This window comes from Rutidosis leptorrhynchoides, chromosome 3 (genome assembly GCF_046630445.1).
Source record: "Rutidosis leptorrhynchoides isolate AG116_Rl617_1_P2 chromosome 3, CSIRO_AGI_Rlap_v1, whole genome shotgun sequence".
Classification (NCBI taxonomy): Eukaryota; Viridiplantae; Streptophyta; class Magnoliopsida; order Asterales; family Asteraceae; genus Rutidosis; species Rutidosis leptorrhynchoides.
This window is the reverse complement of record NC_092335.1, coordinates 413,767,617-413,792,625: the sequence shown is the minus strand read 5'-3', so window position 1 is coordinate 413,792,625 and position 25,009 is coordinate 413,767,617. Positions and strand designations below refer to the sequence as shown.

Here is a 25,009-nt window from a genome sequence, read left to right as displayed (position 1 = left end):
CCGGACTTACTAAAAATTACACTACTCTACGATTAGGTACACTGCCTATAAGTGTTGTAGCAAGGTTTAGGTATATCCCATTCTATAAATAAATAAATAACTTGTGTAAAATTGTATTGTAATTAATAGTATTACGTACTACACCTCGCACACATCAGGGTTCATAGATTAAAAATTTGGGGATGATGGTGAGCATGGGTAAAATGGAACTTGTATGTAATTGATAAACTTACTATGTTAGAATTTGACTAAACCATGTTTATTAGAACCTTTAAATGGAAATTAGTGAATTGAAAGGATTGTGATGGGTTTGAAATACTTATGTATAAATGTCTTGATAATGGTTAAGTGTCAAAATGGATTTTATGTATAAATGTGAGTTGGCTAGTCGTTAGAGAAAGTGAACCTAAGATCACAAATTATGATGATTTTGTTAATTAAGTGAAATGTAAGAAAGTGTGTTTTATGGAGTTTCAAAGATAGACCCTAAGTGCATTTGACTTTGTTTGACTAAATGGGTTTAGTGGATTAAAACAGGCGAACCCTAGTATGGTTAGTCTTGTTAACCTAATGTGATGAATTTTGATAAAACTGAGTTTAGTAAAGAATTTAAAAAAACTTATGAATATTAAGTCTTGTGTTTTATTAAAGAAATCAAAATTGGTTTTGTAGGTCAAATTGAGTTGGTGATATGGGAAAACTTATAGTTATAAATGGGCTTAGTCAAAAGAAGCTAGAGATGTGATTGAGGGTTTAATGATGAACCCTAGATAGTTGTTCTTGAGAGACAAGATGATTATTTTGTGATGTGTATATGTGTATGCTTGTATGTTAGGTTGATTTGCTTGGAAGTTCATTATGGACCGTGCTTTGTTGAAGTTGAAAGTCTTGCATAGACTCATTGCTTAATTGTGCTTTGTATTAATAATCTCTCAACCAAGGTGAGTACAATGGATATGTATATGTATGCATAGTGGGGAAGGCGGGGGTCCTTTAACGCCCCGTGAGACTGTGGATGGCTGAATGATAGGTAAGTCGAAATATAAAGGGTCCTCGGGACATTGGTTACCTACTTTACGTGATGCGTTAAGTTGAGGTCATGCATCCGTGATGCAGGTGGGGCCTCTAGGTGTGTTCGGTACGTGGCACACTAGAGTGTCCAAATTGGCACTTTGATGTATTGTTGGAAGTCTCTATATTAGTGTTCAGTACAGGGCACTTCTGGAGCCGGCATCCGGGATGCTGAGGGGGTTTGTATCATGATGATTTGGTCAAACCTCGGGATGACATGAGTTATCCTTGGTTGAGGCACGAGATGTATTGATTGTGGTTGACGGTATGCATACACATATATATGTGTTGTATTCACTAACTGTTTCGCTTACTCGTTGTTGTTTAATTTTTTTTTATAGGTTTCGGATTGAGCAAGAATGGATAAGATAGATGATTAGTTAAATTATGCATGAAATGCTTTTGCGATGCAGATTAAGCTTGATTTGATGTGGCTGAGACTTGTTTGTGCTTATGCTATATGCCTTTGGTAGGTGCTTGGGTGGGATAGTGATATTCCAAGAATCCTGCTCATGTTACTAGTGTTGTTTTTGGTTAAAATACAAATTGGGTCATATTTATCACTTGTTGTGAGTAATGGGTCGTTGAAATTTGGTGTTGAATGCGAACAATTAAACATGTTCAAAATGTGGGTTTAAATGTTTTTGTAATGAACTATGTCTTGGTTAAGTAACCGGTTTCGATATGGTATTTTGGAAACGGGTCACAAAGTGTTAATTTGGGTAAAAATTTCCCTTTCAGGGTTAGATCCCGGAATGGGATTGAAAGATCCCAGAATGGGATTGAGGGGGTGATTTTCATGAATCTAGATCAGAACAAGATCTCATAGTGGGACAGTTGAGATCACATAGTGGGATCTAAAATAAAAAATAAAAAAAATTAGTCGGTTTTTAATTAAACGGTTCGGGGTCGTTTCATTATCACAAAAAACTGAAAAAGTAATTAAACAAAATAAATTATAAAGTTCTTTCACAGTTGTGTAAAAATTTTAAAATTTAAATCATATAGTGAAGTATCTTGTGTTGCGAAGTCAGATATGCCTGTGTAGGTGTGGCCATGTGATTAAATTATGTGGAATTTACTTGTAGTGGCTGATTATCTTCCATTCTTATACATGATTGTAATCAGGACACACGAGCAAGCATATTTCATGTATTAAGAAATCAGGAATTTGGGATTTTGGCACTCAAATCAACACAAATGTAGCGGACCAGGTTACTTTATTTCACCGCTGCTAATTCTTTGATTCTCAAAGAATTGATTAGTTTGGGTAGTTTCCTGTTATTAATTTTATTAATCCCATACAAAAAGAAAGGAAAGTAATTGCAATTTCATGGTAGCTTCCTCTTCTTTTTTACTTTAATAAAAAAGACAATCAGAGATATTATATTATGCGAAAAAACAAAAATATAATATAATACTCTAATAAGATAAGATTAATTAATATTTACTGTAATATTTAATATATAATGCAGAATATGTAAAAGGGGATGATTCTCACACACACTTTTTTGATCCTCACACACCTATTTTAACCTTTTAATCTTCTAATAATACTCAATTAGTGTGTGAGGATCAAAAAAGTGTGTGTGAGAATCATCCCTGTGTAAAAGTAATACTATAATATTAAATATTGTAATTGTAATTTGTAATGTAATATGATATGATGATGATCAAAATCAAAGAAATACAGAAAGTTGTTCAAAAAAGCACATGAGGTAGGGACCATTGTCTTTTTTAAAGTTTCTTTGCAATTTCACCTGCCATCCTTTTATTCTCAAATCAAAATCAAATGGAATCATCAAAATTAACTACGTATTTTCAAGTTATGCTTTTGATAATGGCCTCTTCTTCAAGATCATATGTTCAAAGGAATATAGATGGTCAAATTAATTATTGTTATTTGCTTAAGTTTATAATCGTAAGTTTATTATTTTTTCTTTTTAGCCTAATTGTCAAAGCTCTGATTGTTGATGATACTTTTTTTTGTTGCTATATATAAATTGATTATTCTTTCCTTGTTTCTATAGTCTCAGTATCTTTAGGTCATTGTGTTCAAGTTTGACAAAAAAAAAAAAAAAAAAAAAAAATGTAACTGATTCTAGTTTTCCTGTGTGTGAAGCTTCTTGTTTTTGCATCCATCTAATAAAAAAAGTGTAATATCTAGTTTAAACTTATGTGATAGTGATTGTAACTAATAGTAGAAGTTTTTGCTTTTGATTCACAAAGTTTTTGAGCTTATAATGCCTTTCCATGTAGCTAATATTGAGAGCTCTGGAATCATAAATGTATTAATAAGAACTTTTTTAAAAATTATTGTTCAGGCGGTCAAATTGGTAGCTGCAGGATCATCAATGAAGAGTTTTCTTAGTTCGGCTTCCTTCATCGATTGTTTTGCCTAGGGATTTTTCTTCTTTAACAGTCTTTTTTAATGTTATCAAAAGAAAATAATTAGGGAACCTGCAAGGATACCTTTATTTATGGCATCTTCTTCAACTTCGTTCGTTCAAAAGTGCTTTAGGTATGATGTGTTTATTAGCTTTAGAGGTGAAGATACGCGTAAGACCTTTGTAGATCATCTTTATTCAGCTCTTAAGGACAAAGGAATTCTGATCTACAAGGATGATAAGGAGATAAGGCAGGGCAGAAAGATAAGTGATGAGCTTATCAATTCGATAGAAAACTCGAAATTATACATAATTGTTTTCTCAAAGAATTATGCGTCTTCATCTTGGTGTTTGGATGAGCTTGTCAAGATTATGGAGTGCCAAAAGGCAGCAGACCAGATCGCATACCCTGTCTTCTATGACGTGGAACCCACCGAAGTCCGCAAACAGATTGGCGCTGTTGGAGAAGCTTTTGCAAAACACGTAAATTCGGAAGCTGCTGGGAAATGGAGAGGGGCTCTGAAAGAAGCAGCTGATCTTGCTGGGTTGGAGTTAAAGACCACTGCTAATGGGTAATTAATAATTCATTCATACGTACATTATATTTATATTATATAATTTAATTTAAAGATTTAGATATGAGCTGATTGATCATGTAGGGATTTTGAGCAGCATAAGTTGATAATTTACTCTCCTTAAACGTACAGGCACGAGGCTGAATTTATCAGACAAATTGTTGAAAAGATATCACTTGAGTTACCTCCCATTTGGTCAAGCGCAGACGAAAATTTAATAGGCATGAAGTCAAGGGTTGACGGTGTTGTATCAAGTTTAGAAATTGGTATCGATGATTTCCGTGTGATAGGTATCAAAGGGATGGGAGGTGGTGGGAAGACAACTTTGGCCAGAGCAGTTTATGATCAAATATCTCATACTTTTGAAGGTCAAAGCTTTGTTGCGAATGTAAGGGAAGTTTCAAAAGCTTCCAGTTTGAAATCTGTGCAGAAACAGATCCTTTTGGACGTGTCAAAAAATCAAAGCATAACCGTAAACGATGTTTATGACGGGAAAAATAAGATGAAAAGAATGATGCCTAGTAGAAAGGTTCTTGTTGTTCTAGATGATGTGGATCACATTAATCAGCTTAATGAGTTAGCAATTGAGCCTAATTCGTTTAAGCCGGGGAGTAGAATTATCGTTACAACAAGAGATGAGGATGTGCTCAACATACGCGGAGTGAAGTTAACTATTCTTGATGTCAATCTGTTATTGAAAAAGGAAGCAATTTGTCTTTTCAGTAGGTATGCCTTTGGGGGAGAGAATCCAATTCAAGGTTATGAAGACCTATCAGAACAAGTTGTACGTTATGCAGATGGTCTTCCCCTAACGATCAAGGTTTTGGGTTCATTTCTTGGTGGTAAAGATAACCTTGAGTGGATAGATACGTTGGAAAGGCTAAAAAGAATTCCATTAAGGGATACTCTTGAGCAACTGGAAATAAGCTATATAGGTTTAGAAGATGACTACAAAGAAATATTCCTTGATGTTGTGTGCTTACTTAAAGATTGGGAGAAAGACGACGCGATTAAAGCACTTGAAAGTCAAGGGTATAATGCTAGAATTGGTTTAAGAGTTCTTGAGCAAAAATCACTCATTACTATTTCTAAATATAATTGCTTGAACATGCATGACCATATTGAAGAAATGGGCAAAAATTTAGTTCGTCGCTTACACCCTGATGAGCCTTGGAGACATAGTCGATTGTGGATTGAAGAGGAAATTAAAGATATATTGGAGAATGACAAGGTAATTAAATAATGGTTGTCATGATACAACTAAATTTTACAATAATCACTTTCTTATTACAGGGTATGGAAGCAACAAGAGGCATCCAACTTGGATATATGGAAATTGAACCCAAAATATTAATGAGCGGTCTTCAAAACATGAAGAAACTTAGATTTCTTTGCCTTAAGCATTATTTTGATTATGATTATCAACTTAAATTTCTTATCCTTAACCAGTCTTATGATTATATTGGCAAATGTGGTCCATACTTACCAAACAGTTTACAATATCTGGAATGGCATATGTTCCCCTTTGAATGCTTGTTATCCAGAAAATTTACAGCAGATAATCTTGTTAAACTGGAAATGCCTGGAAGCAATATTGTACGACTTTGGGAAGATGGAGAAAGAAAGGTAAGATGATGTGGTTGATTAATTGTTATGCATGATATCTAAATGTTATATGTACATAGTACACCAATATTCATCTTCTTCATCTTTTCTTTTTTAATTATGTTTCTTTTTCCATCACAGGTTCTTAACAAGCTCAGATTCCTTAACCTCAAAGGGTCAAATTTGGTGACCTTTGACTTTGAGTTCATTCCTAACCTCGAGACATTAGATCTTTCAGATTGTAAAAATATAATAGAGTTTAATATTCCCAATGGATTTCCAAAACTCAAGTTCCTCAACCTCACGCACTCAACCTTGAGGATTCTTAACCTTGGGCCGATTCTAGATCTCGAGACGTTAAACGTTGAGGGATGTTATGATTTGGTAGAACTTCACATTCCTTTTCAATGCCCAAAGCTCAAATCCATTATCCTTCGATCGAAAAATATGAGGATCCTTGACCTCGGGCTGATTTCATATCTCGAGACATTAAGTCTTGGAGGATGTGATTTGGCAGAATTTCACATGCCCAAAGAATGTCCAAATCTGAAATATCTCAACCTTGGTTTTTCCAAATTGAGGAAGCTTACCCTTGGGCGAATTCCGAATCTTGAGTCATTAAATCTTGGTAGTTGTTTTCATTTGTTAGAACTTCACATGCCCCACAGATACCCTAAGCTCAGTTACATTATCCTTCGTGAATGCTCAAAGTTGAATAAACTTGACCTTGGGCCGATTTCGGATCTCGAGACATTAAGTCTTGAAGGATGTGATTTGGTGGAACTTCACATGCCCTACAGATACCCGAAGCTCAAGTCCATTATCCTTGCATGTTCAAAGTTGAAGATACTTGACCTCGGGCTGATTTCGGATCTCGAGACATTAAGTCTTGAAGGATGTGAGTTGGTAGAACTTCACATGCCCAACGAATGTCCAAATCTGAAATATATGAAACTTAGTCTTTCCAAGTTGAGGAACCTTAGCCTTGGGCTGACTCCGAATCTCGAGGAGTTAACTTTTTCTACAAAAGAAATTAAGAATCTTCCAGATAGCCTTTGTATGTTAAAACAACTGAAATCTCTTCGTTTAAAATCATGTTGGCTTATCGAGAAGCTGCCTGACGATCTTGGCCTATTAGAATGTTTAGAGGAGCTAATCATAACAGATTGTGTATATCTACGTGGTATTCCAAACAGTATCTGTAAGATGGAACGTTTAAAATATCTCCATCTAACACATTGTTTTTTAGTTGAGAAACTGCCTGAGGAAATAGGGGTATTAGAAAGTTTGACAGAGTTGAACATACAAGGTAGTGGCATAAATCGACTTCCTCTGAGCATCTTTCGGTTAAAAGGTCTGCGTATTGTTGGGACTAAATGGCGGCTTCAGTCTTATGGTTTTACATCTGTAAAAGATACCACTATGCTTGAAAGTTTCTGCTACATATAGCTGTGATCGATAACTCAGACACAACGATATGTAACATGTATATATCTACATACTCTATTAGCTTCTTAATGTAGATTTCAGTAGAATATTTTCATTTTATGTAAGTATGCTTCTAAATAAAATTAATATGATTTCATTTTGTATCTGTTAAAACTATTTTTTACGTTTTGCAAATAAACATATATTGATTGGAGTACATAAAATCGTTATGTTTGCACTCTTAATTGTCAAATGGAGTAATGTTTATAGTATTCGATTATGTTGAATATGGTGAGCTGGAAATTGTTGAGCTTGATACATGCATTATCATTGCTTATTGGATTCAGCTGAACTTGACGGGCAAGTGAAAAGTTTTAATTGTGGAACAGATACATGTACTGGAGGTCGATCTGTTGCTAATTTGGGTTCAGATGATCAATGAGGTTTTGTGTCCCGCAAATGACAAATGGATGGAATCATCATGAACTGGTGTTTTTGTTTTGTTTTGAGTTTTCTTCGCATTTATGTTTCTGCCATGTGTTTGCAGACTGATTTTATGAGATCTAATATATAGAATGAGTCAAAATAAGAACGCTGAATATCAAACACTCCAAATGCTAAAAACAAACACAAAACCATAACTTTAATTATGGCAAACCATTTGGTTGATAAAAAACAAAATGAATGTACTATTGCGCAAACTATAAAAGCAAATATAGGTTATTACATTCGTTACATAACTGTAATACGGAGTACCAATTAACTTGAAACACAAATTATGCATTATTGAACTCCAATTATTATTAAACTAACTATAGTCTAGTTACAAATAGTGTAAGATGTTATTCTATAACTACCCATCTAGCCATTTCCAGAAGTATATTATCTTTACATCTATATAGTGCTCCTATACTTGTAAGATGATACCAATTGGTGACACTTTTTTTTTTTTTTTTTTTTTTTTTTTTTTTTTGTGGCCTACCGTGCTAACTTGTAACATTGGTTGTTCAAGTGATTGCCCCAGCAATGTTATATGTTACACGTAGCGATTAGATTGTCAGGTGTTTGAAATGTTGTCTTCTGTAGTGCTTGCTTCATATTGGGTATTGTAATTTGTTGTTCTTAGTTGAGCAGCAACACCACCATCATCACCATCCTTAGAAGCAGTTGTTGTCACGGCAGTTATATAAGAATCGTATTATGGTGAAATACGCAGTACATAGTGCAGGTGAGAAAACAATACCAAACATCGATATGAGGGTCAATATAGGTAGAATTTAGGTTATGCTTCAATTTTGACCCATAAAATTACAACTTTTATCACATTATTACTATCACATCAGGTTCAAACTATTTGACACAGTAAGACGTTCGGACGCTTCAAGCATATCACTGTCCACTTCATTAGAACGAAGCTAAATCACAAATAATATCATAATAGGCGTTAACACCATTACTTGCAATGTAAACAACCCAAAGATAATCTACTACAAATTAGAGAATTCCAAACCTCGGAGCTAAGTTTCTTATTCTCTTTATCCAATTCCAAGTTCCTATTTTGTAACTCTTGTAGTTGTGTTACCAAACCACTAATATGACTCTGTAAACAAACCATCAAAAAATATACACAATTAAAATTGTCATACTATAACCAAATCCTAAACATTTTACCTAAAAGCTAACAAAATTGTATTAAATTACACAAGATGAACTAATTGAGCAACCTCAGAGAGTCAACTTCCGCTAGATAACTTTCTAATATTTTTTCAAAAAAAAAAAAAAAAATTCAGAAAATTGAGCAGAAAATATATAATCATCAATTTATAGAATATGAGCCTGCATCAGGTCAACAGTTAAAAACTCCGGTAGCTGAAAAAAACATAATAACACGTACACAAACTCCTCAAATAGGAATAACAAATAACAAAACAATACGACGAATGAAGTCGAACGATAGAAGACATGAACACTTCAATTGTTTTAACGTCTTGTTTGAACTCTAATCTGAGAGATCTTAACCAGACAAACCTGGGGAAAACCGTATTTTTTTTGTAATTGAAGCAGCGGTTGACGAAATCGGCTGATTAAATAGGGTAAGCCCTAATTTTTGTCAGACTGCAGCTGGTGGAGACAAAGGGGTGAAGAAGCGATGGGGTGAACCCTAATTTTTGTCAGACTGCAGCTGGTAGAGACGAAGGGGTGAAGAAGCGACGAAATCGGGTGATTAAATGGGGCGAACCCTAATTTTTGTCAGACTCTGCTGGTGGAGACAAAGGGGAGAAGAAGCGATGGGATGAACCCTAATTTTTGTCAAACTGCAGCTGGTGGAGACAAAGGGGGTGAAGAAGCGATATAACTATGTAGCAGGTGAAATACCAAAAATCCAATGTTGAATGAGCTGTGGTATCAGCTGTGGGTGTGGTGATATTGAATGGGCGATAGTGATTACTGATTAATGGTTGGTTGGTAGGTGGTGGTGTGATATACTACGTACTACAGAGAGGAGAAGCGGATGAAGTTACCTAAATACCCTCGGTTACTGTTCTTTTCCCTATGCTGATATACTTATTAGAAATGGGGGATGATTCTCACACACACTTTTTTGATCCTCACACACTTATTTTAACATTTTGCTCTTCTAATAATACTCAATTGGTGTGTGAGGATCAAAAAAGTGTGTGTGAGAATCATCCCCATTAGAAATGATATCTTTTTAGGTGTATTATATTTTTATACGAATTCTTTTTTTTTTATTTTTTTTTTTTTTATGTTTGACTTATTTTTATACTCCGTATATCTAACATAGACTAACGAATTAATGAAACGATCATGTATTTTGTAATTAAATACTCCCTCCGTCCCATATCAATAGTCCACCTTTCCTTTTCCGTCCGTCTCAAATTAATAGTCCACTTTCATAAATAGAAAAGAATAATTGGTTAAAGTACTTTTATACCCTTGCTTTATTTAAGTAAGACAAAAGTATAAGTAAAAATTAATGAGTAAAACTGGAAAGTATAAAGAAAATAGACCAAAAGTACACGTGACAGTCACTTTTTCTTAAACTGTGTGTTTTTTGTCTTTGGAATATTAAATTGGGACGAAGGGAGTATATAACTCTATGAGACATGACCCGTAGGTTGATGTGGAAAATGATTTCGCTATATACATATATAATTACAATTCAAATATGAACGATTGGTATGAATTTTATATTAATGAAGTTAAATGAATTGCCTGATATCGTTATGCTCCAAGAAACGAGATGCAATACACTAGAGGATAAATGGGTCGAAAGGTTATGGGGTTCACCAAACTTATGCTACATCCAAAAACCTAATGTCGGTAAATCAGGGATAATGCAAACTATCTGGGATCCGAATATCTTAGTCGTGAATGAAGTTGTTGAGAAGCAATTTTACTTGGCCATTAAAGGGAGATGGAAAGGAAAGAATAAAGAAACGATTGTGGTTAATGTCTATGGTCCGCATAAAGACTCCAAAAAAAAAAAAAAATCTGGGATAGTTTAGAACGTTTAATGAACTTCCCGGATGTGGATTGAATCATTGGGGGGATATTTTAATAAAGTAAGATCAAGTAACGAGAGGCATAACAGTGTATTCCACGAAAGACGAGCAATGATCTTCAACAATTTTATTGAGTCTGCAAAATTAATCGAGGTTCCACTTAGGAAAATGCTAGACACGGATTAGTGATGATGGAGTCAAGATGAGTAAGCTCGATCGTTTTCTTGTATCGGATGAATTCATGCAGTCGTGGGGTGATATCTCTGCCATAAGCCTTGACAGGCACACCTCGGACCACTGTCCGATAATACTCAGAGATAAAAACGAAGACTTTGGGCCCAAGCCTTTTAAGATGTTCGATGTCTGGCTTGATTCTAAGGAGGTTGAGAAAGTAATCACTGAAGCATGGAAGAAACCGGTTTATGGGACCAAGCTTGACTGTGTTTTTCGAGATAGGCTCAAAAACGTTAAAGTCGCACTAAGGGAATGGAGCAAAAGAAAGTATGGTTTAATTGATGTGGAGATTGAAACACTTAAAAAGGAGACAACTGTGTTAGAACTAAAAGCAGATGCTGGGAATATCACTGAGGAGGAGAGGGTTACACGGTTAAATAATAGAGCACAATGGTTGAAAAAAGAGAATGAAAAAGCTGACATGATACGTCAAAAGGCACGTATAAAATGGGTAGCAGAGGGTGAAGATAATACCTCATTTTTTCATGCTTCGATCAGACGAAAGAATAATAACTGCAACATAAGAGGACTACACACCGATGGTATCTGGAACGAAAATCCAAGTGAAATCAAGAATGCGATTTACGAGTTCTACGGTAAAATTTTTGAAGATAAACGTGAGCAGGTGCCAGATTATTCTTCAATGGCAGCACTTCTATTTAATCGCATCAGCACATCAGACTCTCAGATGCTTGAAGAGCCATTTTCAGATATCGAACTATGGGATGCAATAAAAGAAAGTGAATCTAACAAGGCCCCGGGTCCGGACGGTTTAATCTAAGTTTTTATAAGAAATTTTTCTGGCTCATAAAGGATGACCTTAAAGCAGCTATCGAGTGGTTCTGGACGAATGGATCCATATATAAAGGATGTAATGCCTCGTTCATCACGTTAATCCCTAAGATAAATGATCCCATTAATCTCGGTGAGTATCGACCCATTAGCCTCATAGGAAGCTACTACAAAATAATCTCGAAATTGCTCGCGAATAGACTCCAAAAAGTCATTGATAAGGTTATTGGGGAAGAACGAAGCGCTTTCATTAAGGGTCGGTACATTCTCGATGGGATCCTTGTAGCAAATGAAGTGGTGGATTATGTGAAAATCCATAAAAGGATATGCTTGTTATTTAAAGCAGATTTCGAGAAAGCTTTCGATAGTGTTAACTGGGACTTCTTGTTTTATGTAATGAAAGCTATGGGATTCGAAAAAAAATGGAGAACTTGGATCAAGTCTTGTTTAGAATCGGCATCGTTTCGGTACTGGTTAACGGCTCGCCAACAAAGGAATTCACACTTAAAAAAGGTGTCCGACAAGGAGATCCGTTATCTCCTTACCTCTTCATAATGGCCGTGGAAGGCCTAAACATCCTCACGAAGCACGCAACGGAAACGAACCTATATAGAGGCTTGGAGATCGGGAATGATAATGTTGTTATATCGCACTTACAATATGCCGATGATACGTTATTTTTTGGTGAATGGAGCAAAAGAAATGTAAGTAACCTCTCAAAGCTTCTAAAATTTTTCGAAATATTTTCGGGATTAAAGGTAAACTTCTCAAAAAGTTGTCTTTATAGAATTGGGGTGAATAAGGATGCAATTGAAAGGATGGTGGATCGAATAGGATGTTGGGTTGGTTCTTTCCCGTGCTCATATCTAGGATTACCTATAGGGCAAAAAATGAACAAGTTACGTGATTGGGAATCCTACATCGAAAAGTTTCACTCTAGGTTAGTGGATTGGAAAGCGAAAATGATTTGGAGGCCGACTTACATTAATCAAATCGGTACTTAGTAGCCTTCCGTTGTATGCCTTCTCCCTATTATGTGCTCCATCGTGTGTCATCAACATGCTTGAAGGTTTGCGTCGTAAATTTTTTTGGGACGGGTCGGGTGAGATTTCAAAAATCTCATGGGTAAAGTGGGACACCATTTTACTCCCCTATGAAAACGGGGGGTTAAACATCGGATCCCTCAAAGCCAAAAACTTGGCTTTGTTGGGAAAATGGGAATGGCGGTTTCGGGTTGAAAATGAGGCATTTTGGGTTAAGGTGATAAAAAACATCTACGGGATGGATGGGGGATTGGGTCAAGTTCTTGAAAACCATAATTTTGGCAAAAGGGTGATTTGGAATAAAATTCGAAAAATTGGCAAACAAATAGATAGCTTAAACTTCTCTTTCTCTAGCTCGTTTGTGAAAGTGGTAGGTTTGGGAGACAAAACGCTCTTTTGGAAGGATCGATGGCTTGAGAATCATGTTCTTGGCGATATGATAATGCTAAAAACGAACATATATTTCATAGCATTATCCTTCCAGAAAGACAAGCTTTTAGTTGCAATTGTTCTAATTCCAAGTAATATTCGTTTAAATAATAAAAGGTGAAGACAAAAGACAGATTCGACGATTTGAAGAAGCAAATGACCAAAAAGCTCAAATGTACAAGATACAATCCAAGTGGTTCAAATTATTAATGAGAAGCGTCTAAAAATTACAAGAGTACAAGCCGTGAAACGCAAAGTACAAGATATCTAAGCGTACGAAAGGACGTTCGAAAATCCGGAACCGAGACATGAACCCACTATCAACGAGCGACTCAATGGAGCTAAAATTACAAATCAACTATGCACATAAATATAATATAATATATAATTAATTATGTAAATTATATATATATTATATTTATATATTAAAAAATTAACGTCGACAAGCTAGGATCCAATTTATGTGTGAGCTGGAAATCGAAGCTCCGCAGTCGCGGAGCCCTTCAGGCAGAAAAGTACCGCAGTCGCAGAGCACACCAGGACCCAAATCCCCCTATAAAAGGACATGCAATTCGACGATCATATTACACCATCTTCAATCTCTTCTCTCAGTTTATATTTATATTTATATTTATATTTTAATTATAATTTTTAATATTAAGTTAATAATAATAATAAGGTTATTGTAACGAATGTTTTAAGGTTTTGTAAGTTGAAACTCTGTCAGTGTAATACTACGCAATTAATACTCATTGTAAGTTATGTTCAACCTTTTTAAATTAATGTCTCGTAGCTAAGTTATTATTATGCTTATTTAAGCCAAAGTAATCGTGATGTTGGACTAAATATTAAGACGGATTTATTGGATTTTGGACCATAATTGGGGTTTGGACAAAAGACCGACACTTGTGGAAATTGGACTATGGGCTATTAATGGGCTTTATAATTGTTTAACTGAATGATAGTTCGTTAATTTAATATAGAGATTTACAATTTGACGTGTTTATAAATAACCACATACACTCGATCGGATACGATGGGCGGGATATTTATAAGTACTAATAATTGTTCATTTGACCGGACACGGGGATGGACTAATAGCCAATGGACTCATTAAAACATGGGTGGATTACATACAAGGAAAATTGGTGTAATTGTTAACAAAGTATTAAAACCTTGGATTACACACAGTCGATAACCTGGTGTAATCATTAACAAAGTATTAAGACCTTGTTACAGTTTAAGTCCCCAATTAGTTGAAATATTTGACTTCGGGTATAAGGGTAATTTGACGAGGATACTCGCACTTTATAATTATGGCCGATGGACTGTTATGGACAAAAACCAGATAGACGTATCGAATAATCCAGGACAAATGACAATTAACCCATGGTAATAAATTAAAATCAAAACGTCAAACATCATGATTACGGAAGTTTAAATAAGCATAATTCCTTTATTTTATATCTCATCGTATTTTTATATACCGTCATTTTATTTATCGTACTTTCATTTTATCGCACTTTTTAATTATCGCGCTTTTATTTATCATCATTTACTTTACGCTTTAAAATAAGTTATATTTATATTTAATATTTTTCATTAGGTTTTAACTGTGATATAAGTCTCAAAATAGACAAACCAGTCATTAAACGGTAAAAACCCCCCTTTATAATAATAATACTATATATATATATATATATATATATATATATATATATATATATATATATATATATATATATATATATATATATATATATATATATATATATATATATATGTATATATATATGTATATATATATATATGTATATATATATATATGTATATATATAAATATAAAAATAAAAATATAGTGTAAACTCAGCTGATCCCTGTGAAACGAACCGGACTTACTAAAAACTACACTACTCTACGATTAGGTACACTGCCTATAAGTGTTGTAGCAAAGTTTAGGTATATCCATTCAATAAATAAATAAATAACTTGTATAAATTGTATCGTATTTAATAGTATTTCGTAGTAATAATAATAGTATTTCGTACCCCTCCGCTGGCACATCAAGTTTTTGGCGCCGCTGCCGGGGGCCGCCATAAAACGCTATAAAAAATTTATTTTTTAAGCTATTTTTGTAAAAATATATTTATTATAAGTGTAAAAAAAATTAAAAATATAAAAACATAATATATATATATATATATATATATATATATATATATATATATATATATATATATATATATATATATATATATATATATATATATATATATATATATATATATATATTTTAAGTGTTTAAATTAAAAAGTTTATTTTTTTATTTCTTTTGTTAAAAGTTATAAAAACTAATAAGTAATTTTTTTAAAATATAAGTTTTATTTAAATTACAATTTGTTTTCTATAAAAAATATATATATATAAAAAACTGAACTTACGAATTTGAGCCTGCAATCATCTGAGACTGCATATCTCAACAGTCGCGGAGCCTTTCTGGCACGGGATACCGCAGTTAAGGAGCTGGTCTGACAGGCTGAACCTTGGACTGCATTAAATACGGATTAGGGTTTAATTATATTATTTAAGGTTAAGATTTAATTAGGGTTCAAGTTTATTAATTAGTTTTTAATTCTAGTTTTTATATTTAAATTGTAATATTAAGTTTAAATATTATTATTAAATACATAGAATAATATTTTTATAAAATAATAATATAAAAATAATATTTTTATAAAATTGTATTCTTATCAACATAGTTTCTTTTTGTATTTTGTATTTTTTTTATCGTTTAATTCGTAATTTGTATAATTGTCGTTCGTAATTAGCTTTAAGTTAGTTTTTGCCGTAGTTATTTCACATTTCTAGATTTTTAGGCTTTGCCGTAAAATCCCTTAAGTGCTTTTTCTTTAGATTAAGATTTAGGCGCTTTAGAATTTTACGACGCAGTTTATAGATTTTAGTGCTTTTTAAGTAATTGCCGTTTTGGATTTAGAATTCCTTTGAAGCTTTAATACTTTTAGGCGCAACTTTTTAATTTTTAGTTTTTAGACTTTTAAGTTTCGACGTTTACTTTCTTATTAATATTTTTTTCGACTTTTTGTTTTTCGACGTTTGTTTTTCGACTTCTTATTTTTTGAAGCGCTTTTTCTTTTTCATTTCTACGCTCTAGTTTTTAGGACCTAGAATTTTCTTTATTTTCTTTAATTTTCGACGAAAAATAATTTTAAGCAATTAAATTGATAGACATCCAAATTTTCTGGTTCGTAGTAATAGTTGGATTTGTTAGCGGTGAGTTGTGGGCTTCCGATTTAAAGGGTTCTAGCTACCTGCTGCATCTATTGGCTATTCGAAACGTGGAAAAAATCAGAAAAGTCTATTAATTTGATAACTTATATAATTTTTATTTTTATAACTAATATGATATTCAGTGAATGCACCGAGCAAAACGTTCACCACCTTTCATACGTTCATGATAAGGCTAAAAAGGAACATATATTTCATAGCAAAATCCCCCAAGAAAGACAAGATTTTAGTTGCAATTGTTCCATTTTCGAGTAATATTCGTTTATTTTAAATAAGTGCGAAGACAAAAGGCGAAAACGAAGATTTGAAGACGCAAAGGTCCAAAAAGCTCAAAAGTACAAGATACAATCAAAAAGGTTCAAATTATTGATGAAGAACGTCTAAAAATGACAAGAGTACAAGTTACAAAACGCAAAGTACACGATATAAAATTGTACGAAAGGGCGTTCGAAAATCCGGAACCGAGGCATGAACCAACTTTCAGCGCTCGACGCAACGGTGTAAAAATTACGAGTCAACTATGCACAAGAATAAAATATAATATTTAAATAATTCATAATAAGAATAATATTAAATAATAAAAAGTTGTTAATTGAGCATAGTTCAGGGGTCGTAAATGAAAATTCAATTTCTAATTTCGCTATAAAAGCGATGATTTACGATCAAAATTTGGGACGACTTTTTTTTTTCTTCGATCATTTTTTTCTATCTTTTTCTTACTTTTCTATATCAAATATCAATATCTATATTTATAATTCTCTATCATAATGTTAATGTAATCAGATATAACAATAATCTTAATTTTAATTTTAAATTATGATAATAATAAGATTTATGATAGAGATCTTTTGAGTATGTAAGTCGAAATTCTGTCCGTGTAACGCTACGCTATTTTTAATCATTGTAAGTTATGTTCAACCTTTTTATATTAATGTCTCGTAGCTAAGTTATTATTATGCTTATTTAAAACGAAGTAATCATGATGTTGGGCTAATTACTAAAATTGGATAATTGGGCTTTGTACCATAATTGGGGTTTGGACAAAAGAACGACACTTGTGGAAATTGGACTATTGACTATTAATAGATGGGGGGTATTGTCTAATTGAGTGACAACTCATTGGAGTCTGTCGAACCTATCTTCAAATTAATTAACCTAATAATTAATAATGATTATGGTTGTCCTATTTAGTGACGTTCATATGGAATCTGTTATAATCATTTAATTAATCAATTGAGTTGGGTAATTGATTATTCATTCTGATCAAGTGGATGAATTAATATTCATAAACTAATTAAAACAGGGGTGGATTACATACAGTGATAACTGGTGTAATTGTTGACAGAAGTGATAACTGCGTCACAGTTTAAATCCTTAATCAGTTGGAATATTTGACTTCGGGTATAAGGGTAATTTGACGAGGATACTCGCACTTTATATTTATGACCGATGGACTATTATGGACAAAAACCAGATAGACGTATCAAATAAACCAGGACAAAGGACAATTAACCCATGGTAATAAATTAAAATCAACACGTCAAACATCATGATTACGGAAGTTTAAATAAGCATAATTCTTTTATTATATTTCTCATCGTATCTTTATTTACTGTCATTTTATTACTCGCAATTTTATTTACTGTCATTTTATTTATTGTCATTATTTTACGCACTTTAATTATCGTCATTTATCTTTACGCTTAAAATATAGAATCGACAAACCGGTCATTAAACGGTAAAAAACCCCCCCTTTTATAATAATAATACTACTAGTACATATATATTTTTTTGTATTTTTTACAAATATTGTGTGTAAAAATATAGCGTTAAACTTCACTAGCTCCCTGTGGAACGAACCGGACTTACTAAAAACTACACTACTCTACGATTAGGTACACTGCTTACAAGTATTGTAGCAAGGTTTAAGTATATCCATTCTATAAATAAATAAATATCTTGTGTAAAATTGTAGCATATTTAATAGTATTTCGCACTAAAAATAATACTATTTTGTATACACCCCCTACGACATCAAGTTTTTGGCGCCGCTGCCGGGGAGCACTAAAACGCTATATTTTTAATTTATATTTGCAAAAATATAAAATAAAAAAAAAAAAAAACGTAAAAAAAAAAACGTAAAATAAAAAAAAAAAACGTAAAAAAAAAAAAAAAAAAACGTAAAAAAAAAAAAAACGCAAAAAAAAAAAACGTAAAAAAAAAAAATTATTTTAAGTTTTATTACCTTTAGATTTTTAGACTCAGTCACAACTTTTAGTATTAAGTTTAGTTTTGCCATAGTTATTTTCATTTTTAGATTTTTAGGCTTTGCCGTAAAATCCCTTAAGTGCTTATTCCTTAGACTAAGTTTTAGGTGCTTTAGAATTTTGCGACGCCATTTTTCGCGCTATTTTCTTATTTTTATTTTTCGACGCGTTTACCTATGTATCAATTACAATTCCAATTAGTGATCTCCATTTGTAGCTTTAATTTTAAGATAGTGATCGTTATAAGGTTGGATTAACCGCGTGTTTACAAACCACTCTTCGTCTTTTTCATTTTTCGACACTTTTCGACGCGCACTCTTTTTCTCTCTTATTTCTCGCCATTCTAGTTTTTAGGACTTAGATTTTTTTCTACTTCTTCTCTAAATTTCTTAAAATTACGAAAATTTATTTTAAGTGGTTAAATTGATAGACATCAAAATTTTCTGGTTCGTAGTAATAGTTGGATTTGTACGTGGACCGGGTTATTGGAGCCAAACAGTACTCAATTATATTGAGACCAAACGAATCCTGCCCCTCTGCTGCATCTTTTGGCTATTCGAAACGTGGGCAAAATCAGAAAAGTCTATTAATTAGACAACTTATATAAGTTTTTCTTATTTTTATAACTAATAGGATATTCTGTGAATGCACCGAGCAAAACGTTCACCACCTTTCATACGTTCACCACCTGTAACTCGATCAAGACATCGTTTAACAAATATCGCCGCCGTTGATTTTTCTTTAGAATCGTCATCTAGTCGACCAAGTACTCCAATTCAAATTTCCGATAATCCAATTTTTGAACCCGACTTCACAACTAAGAACTCGGAGGATATTCAAGGACAATTCCAAGACCCTGATCCACTAATTATTCCTCCAGAACCACCAATCATTCAAACAGAGATTGTTGAGGAAGAAACCATTAAATTAGAAACCTCTAGTGATTCGGATACAACACTTCCAATCATGGAAAATCTAGAACCTCTAAGTATGGAAGACCGAATGAGGGCTAAACGCACTGGCCAAGGTCATGCAATTACTCAACCAAACGTTAATGCTCCAGATTATGAAATTAAAGGACAAATTCTACATATGGTGACTAATCAATGCCAATTCAGTGGTGCGCCGAATGAAGATCCGAATGAACACCTTCGTACGTTCAATAGAATTTGTACACTATTCAAAATCCGAGAAGTGGAAGACGAACAAATCTATCTCATGTTATTTCCCTGGACTTTAAAGGGAGAAGCCAAAGATTGGTTAGAATCGTTACCTGAAGGGGCGATTACTACATGGGATGATTTAGTTGAAAAATTTCTTAAACAATTCTTTCCGGCATCCAAAGCCGTGAGACTTCAAGGAGAAATTGTTACGTTCGCGCAAAAGCCAAATGAAACATTATATGAGGCGTGGACAAGATTCGGAAGGATGTTGAGAGGATGTCCTCAACACGGTTTAGACACTTACCAAATAGTACAAATATTCTACCAAGGTGTCAACGTTGCTACACGAAAAGACATCGACATAACAGCCGGTGGTTCCATTATGAAGAAAACCGCAACTGAAGCTTACAAAATTATTGATAACACAGCCTCCCACTCTCATGAGTGGCACCAAGAAAAAGATATCTTTCGATCATCTAAAGCGGCTAGAGCTGATTCTAGCCATGACTTTGATTCCGTTTCCGCAAAAATAGATGCTTTCGAAAGACGAATGGAAAAGATGAATAAAGATATTCACGCAATACGAATCAGTTGTGAGCAATGCGGTGGACCACACTTATTGAAAGATTGTCACATTGAACCAACCATGGAACAACGAGAGAATGTTTTCTATATGAACCAAAGGCCAGGAAATAATTATCAAAATAATTATCAACCGCCAAGGCTAAACTTAAATCGAAATCAAAACATTCTTTACAATCCAAATGGACCAAACAATAACTCGTACAACCAACAAGGTCCAAATAACCAACCAACTCAAACCAACACTTTCAATCAACAAAGACATGGCTTGTATAAACCACCACAACAAACTGAAGAGAAAAAGTCAAATATGGAAGACGTGGTATTCAAGCTAGTTGAATCTCAAACACAATTTATTACATCTCAAACCCAAACGAATGAGAGGTTTGATCAGTCATTAAGAACTCAACAAGCTTCCATTTTGAATCTAGAAAAACACGTAGGTACTCTTGCTAGCATGATGAGTGAAAGTAAACAAGGAAAGCTACCGAGTAATACTGAAGTAAATCCTCGGAATGAAAATGTTAATATGGTTTCAACAAATTCTGAAAAACCAGCATCAGAAGATGGGAAGGTTTTAGATGTAAGTAACAATGAAGAAGTTACACCACCACCACCACCCGAGTATGTAAAGCCAGTGGTGGCACCATACAGACCACCCATCCCGTTTCCAAGAAAAGGAGTTGAGTATGAGCAAGTAATAGGTAATAAAGTTTGTGATACCTCTGGAAAGAAGAAGAAAAAGAATAAGAAAGTACAAGAAACAAAAGCCGTAGAAGTAAACCCGGTGAAGACAGTTCCACCAAAACCTCCTCCTAGGATAGGTGATCCGGGTGAATTTATTGTTCCTTGTCTACTTAGTGATTGTGTCATGTATGATGCACTAGCAGATTTAGGTGCAAGTGTAAGTGTTATGCCTCTTTCATTATATAAGAGATTAGGTGTAGGTAAGTTAAGTCCAACGGATATGAGTGTTCGACTCTTTGATCAAACCATTAAGCACCCAGTTGGAATTGCTGACAACCTACCCGTTCAAGTAGGCAATTTAACCTTTCTAGTCGAATTTATTGTCATTGACATAGAAGAGGACCCAAACATTCCTCTAATTTTAGGTCGGCCATTCTTAGCGTCCACCAAGGCGTTATTTGATGTAGGAAATGGAAGAATGACACTTAAAAGTGGTGACAAATCGATCACCTTTATGATTCGAAAGTCTAAATCTCCACCAGCCAAAACCGTTGAACCAGTAAATACAATTGGTAAGAACCATGTGGTTTTACCAACTCCAACGGTAATACTTAATAATAATAAAACGCCTAAGTGTGGGGAAAATGAAGTAACACCTAATGATGACATGATAACAAAGAACCCCGTTATTGATACGAAATTAAATGACCCCGTTATTAACAGTTCAATGAAGAAACTTTTTAAACGGGCTATTGATGCTAGAAGTAAGGGGAACTTTAAGTTATGTAACCGGTTAGTATCCAATCTGTCGCCTAAAGAAAGGGCGAAGCTAGTTGAATTATGGGATATTACGGAAGAAGTCGGGCACTGGCTTAAAGAAAAAGTCACGGATATGCAAGTTGATTATGGACCAAGAGAAATTAACGATGAAGTTAATCACAATTTTGACACCACGGCTACCTAAGTGTGGGGAGATTCAAATGTTCTAAAAAGAAAATGCTATCTAGAGTTAGTTGTTCTGTTCTCGTGTAGTTCCGAGAATGGAACCCGATTGGTCTTTTCCGCTAGCAGACACTAAAGAACTAGTTTTCTCCCTCCATTCTGAATCTTTTTATTTAGTAGGTTTTATATAAAATTAATATGTTTTTTTTAATTTAAGTTTTGTGTGAATTTTAAAAAACAAAATTTACTTTAATTCATTAAGTTGAAAAAAATGATTTCTAAAATTCGTCGTGAGTTGAAGACTAGGTCATTAAGCCGAAATTACTTTACCCGAGGGCGGGACGAAAAATTTTGTTATCATTATTTTTAATTTTATTGATTTAAAGTATGCCAAAAAATACTATGTTTTATAAATTTTTGAACGTGGGGTTATATACCAAACTTCAAAAATATGTATATATGTTTGTATTTTATGTTATGTACAAAACAGGGTAAAAACAGCGCACTTTCAAAGACTGTCATGAAGTTCAGCAAAAGCTACTGATTTTGACAAGACGCAAAAAATCAAATGTGAAATAACAATATGTTTGCAAACTCGGTATTTTTAATCACTTTTCTACGCTAATCACCCTCATGAATTTAAATTATAGTCTGATTTCATGCAAATGAGGACATTGCATGATCTTAAGTGTGGGGAAGGGTTATAAATTCTCTCAGGTTTATACTTAGTTTATTTGCCAAATTTTGTGAAAATTTGAAAAATTTTCAATTAAATGAACTCAAAATCATGTTTATACATATTTATGAACGATGAAAACTAGGTGATAATACCGAAATTATCGTTACCTCGAAAAGGACATAAATTGAGAAACACCCTAAAACGCTTGAATTCATTTAAAATGAAATAGAAGAAAATAAAAAGGCAAAGAAAGAAACTAAGTGTGGGAAGAATGTACCAAGTTATTCAATTTAAAACATATATCACATATTTTTGTACAAGATTATTGCAGGTACTTTTGCTTTGGACGATTTTAATCAGTTTTACCCGATTTACTGTAAGAAAGATGGATCTACACGATGAATCAATTCCATCATTAAAAGGAAGTAAAGTCTTCCGAAAAAGAAACGCGCTTCTTGATTTAGGTCATGAAGTTGTCGTCTAGACCAGCTGTAGGTTGACGAAAAATCTAGAAAAGTCATCTCTAAAATCAGCAGGAAATCCACGGACCTCAGCATCAAACAGGGTCGCCATGTGGTCAGATTTATCCTAACCATGAGAAGGATTTATCTCGTACAATGGGGGGGCACCGTGCAAATTAGCTTGATAAGACTAATGAATCAGATCCCCAGAAAGGATAATCTCCTTAAAGATTAAAAATCAGCTTTTAAGACTGATATTACTCAATCCTAGAGATTGACCTTAAAGATTGAGAATTCAAACTCATGGAATTCAATGATATCTAAACTCGAGCTTGAACGAGAAAATATTTTGATCAAAATTGCAAACCGATTTGTTTTCTGAAAATCCATTTTCAATGCGTTCATTACCATTGAACGTAAAATCCTAGGAATTCACCTGGAATTCATTAGGTCACATGAACCAAATCGGGTGTCAACCGTAAGAACGGTGGTTGCATAGCATGGTCGGAGACAGGACCTTGTGCCAGACCGAAAAATCATAGGATGATCTTTACTATCGCTCCTACCAAGGATAGTTCTAGCATCCGACACGTTAAAAAACCATAACCAAAAGCATGTCATTAGACATTGCCTTAACAGTTTCTTGTTCATCGCTTTCCTTTACAACCGGACGGTAGTTTGCCGAAAGGTAATATACGGAACAAGTAAACTGGATGTGTGCTTTCCGATACCGGGATAGCAGTGGATTACACGAACCTAAATGTTTTTAGCCAAAATATTGATCCACAAATATATTTTGCAACACCAATGGTGGATCAAATCAGAAAACTTATCTAGGGTAAAAGCTAGATTGAATTTTCAAAAGATCAAATGTTTTCATAAAGATCCTATTTCCTAAAGGATCTAAATTTTTATAGTCATGTGGGACTGTAAACCGCCTTTCAAATGTGCACTTTGCTTTGAAAACCGAAAGTAAATCGGCTATTTGATTGCAAGTGTCGTTGACCTAAACCCGAGGCAACTGTGGATGACACACCCACCTTTAACCATGGTTCTATTGTTAATATCATTGTTTATACCGCTCTATCAAAATCACTGATGTACAAAGTGTGAAGAATAAAGAAGTGATTCGTGTGATGTATTATATTATTTCAAGACTGTATTGCTTGAGGACAAGCAACGCTCAAGTGTGGGGATATTGATAAGGCTAAAAAGGAACATATATTTCATAGCAAAATCCCCCAAGAAAGACAAGATTTTAGTTGCAATTGTTCCATTTTCGAGTAATATTCGTTTATTTTAAATAAGTGCGAAGACAAAAGGCAAAAACGAAGATTTGAAGACGCAAAGGTCCAAAAAGCTCAAAAGTACAAGATACAATCAAAAAGGTTCAAATTATTGATTAAGAACGTCTAAAAATGACAAGAGTACAAGTTACAAAACGCAAAGTACACGATATAAAATTGTACGAAAGGGCGTTCGAAAATCCGGAACCGAGGCATGAACCAACTTTCAGCGCTCGACGCAACGGTGTAAAAATTACGAGTCAACTATGCACAAGAATAAAATATAATATTTAAATAATTCATAATAAGAATAATATTAAATAATAAAAAGTTGTTAATTGAGCATAGTTCAGGGGTCGTAAATGAAAATTCAATTTCTAATTTCGCTATAAAAGCGATGATTTACGATCAAAATTTGGGACGACTTTTTTTTTCTTCGATCATTTTTTTCTATCTTTTTCTTACTTTTCTATATCAAATATCAATATCTATATTTATAATTCTCTATCATAATGTTAATGTAATCAGATATAACAATAATCTTA

The 25,009-nt window shown here is 33.7% G+C and overlaps 3 protein-coding genes across 5 annotated transcripts; all 3 read left to right on the top strand.

Moving 5' to 3' along the window:
* Positions 1-2,202: 2,202 nt before the first annotated feature.
* Positions 2,203-7,602, top strand: LOC139902832 (TMV resistance protein N-like). 3 transcript variants are annotated; one of them, XM_071885480.1, is made up of 6 exons: positions 2,203-2,285; positions 3,396-4,030; positions 4,166-5,264; positions 5,327-5,659; positions 5,780-7,124; positions 7,456-7,602. In XM_071885480.1, exons 2-5 carry the CDS (start codon positions 3,552-3,554, stop codon positions 7,085-7,087), a joined length of 3,219 nt encoding a protein of 1,072 aa, XP_071741581.1. In that variant the 5' UTR covers positions 2,203-2,285; positions 3,396-3,551; the 3' UTR covers positions 7,088-7,124; positions 7,456-7,602. The 3 variants fall into 3 exon arrangements, with proteins under 3 accessions (XP_071741581.1, XP_071741579.1, XP_071741580.1); XM_071885478.1 differs by lacking the exon at positions 2,203-2,285 and adding an exon at positions 2,886-2,992; XM_071885479.1 differs by lacking the exons at positions 2,203-2,285; positions 7,456-7,602 and adding an exon at positions 2,886-2,992 and having other exon boundaries at positions 5,780-7,231.
* Positions 7,603-10,284: 2,682 nt separating this feature from the next.
* LOC139901404 (uncharacterized) lies at positions 10,285-11,608 on the top strand. Its single transcript, XM_071884123.1, has 2 exons — positions 10,285-10,536; positions 10,841-11,608. Exons 1-2 carry the CDS (start codon positions 10,285-10,287, stop codon positions 11,606-11,608), a joined length of 1,020 nt encoding a protein of 339 aa, XP_071740224.1.
* Positions 11,609-12,041: 433 nt separating this feature from the next.
* On the top strand, positions 12,042-12,623 carry LOC139901403 (uncharacterized mitochondrial protein AtMg01250-like). Its single transcript, XM_071884122.1, has one exon. The coding sequence runs from the start codon at positions 12,042-12,044 to the stop codon at positions 12,621-12,623; it is 582 nt and encodes a 193-aa protein (XP_071740223.1).
* The last annotated feature ends 12,386 nt before the right edge of the window (positions 12,624-25,009 follow it).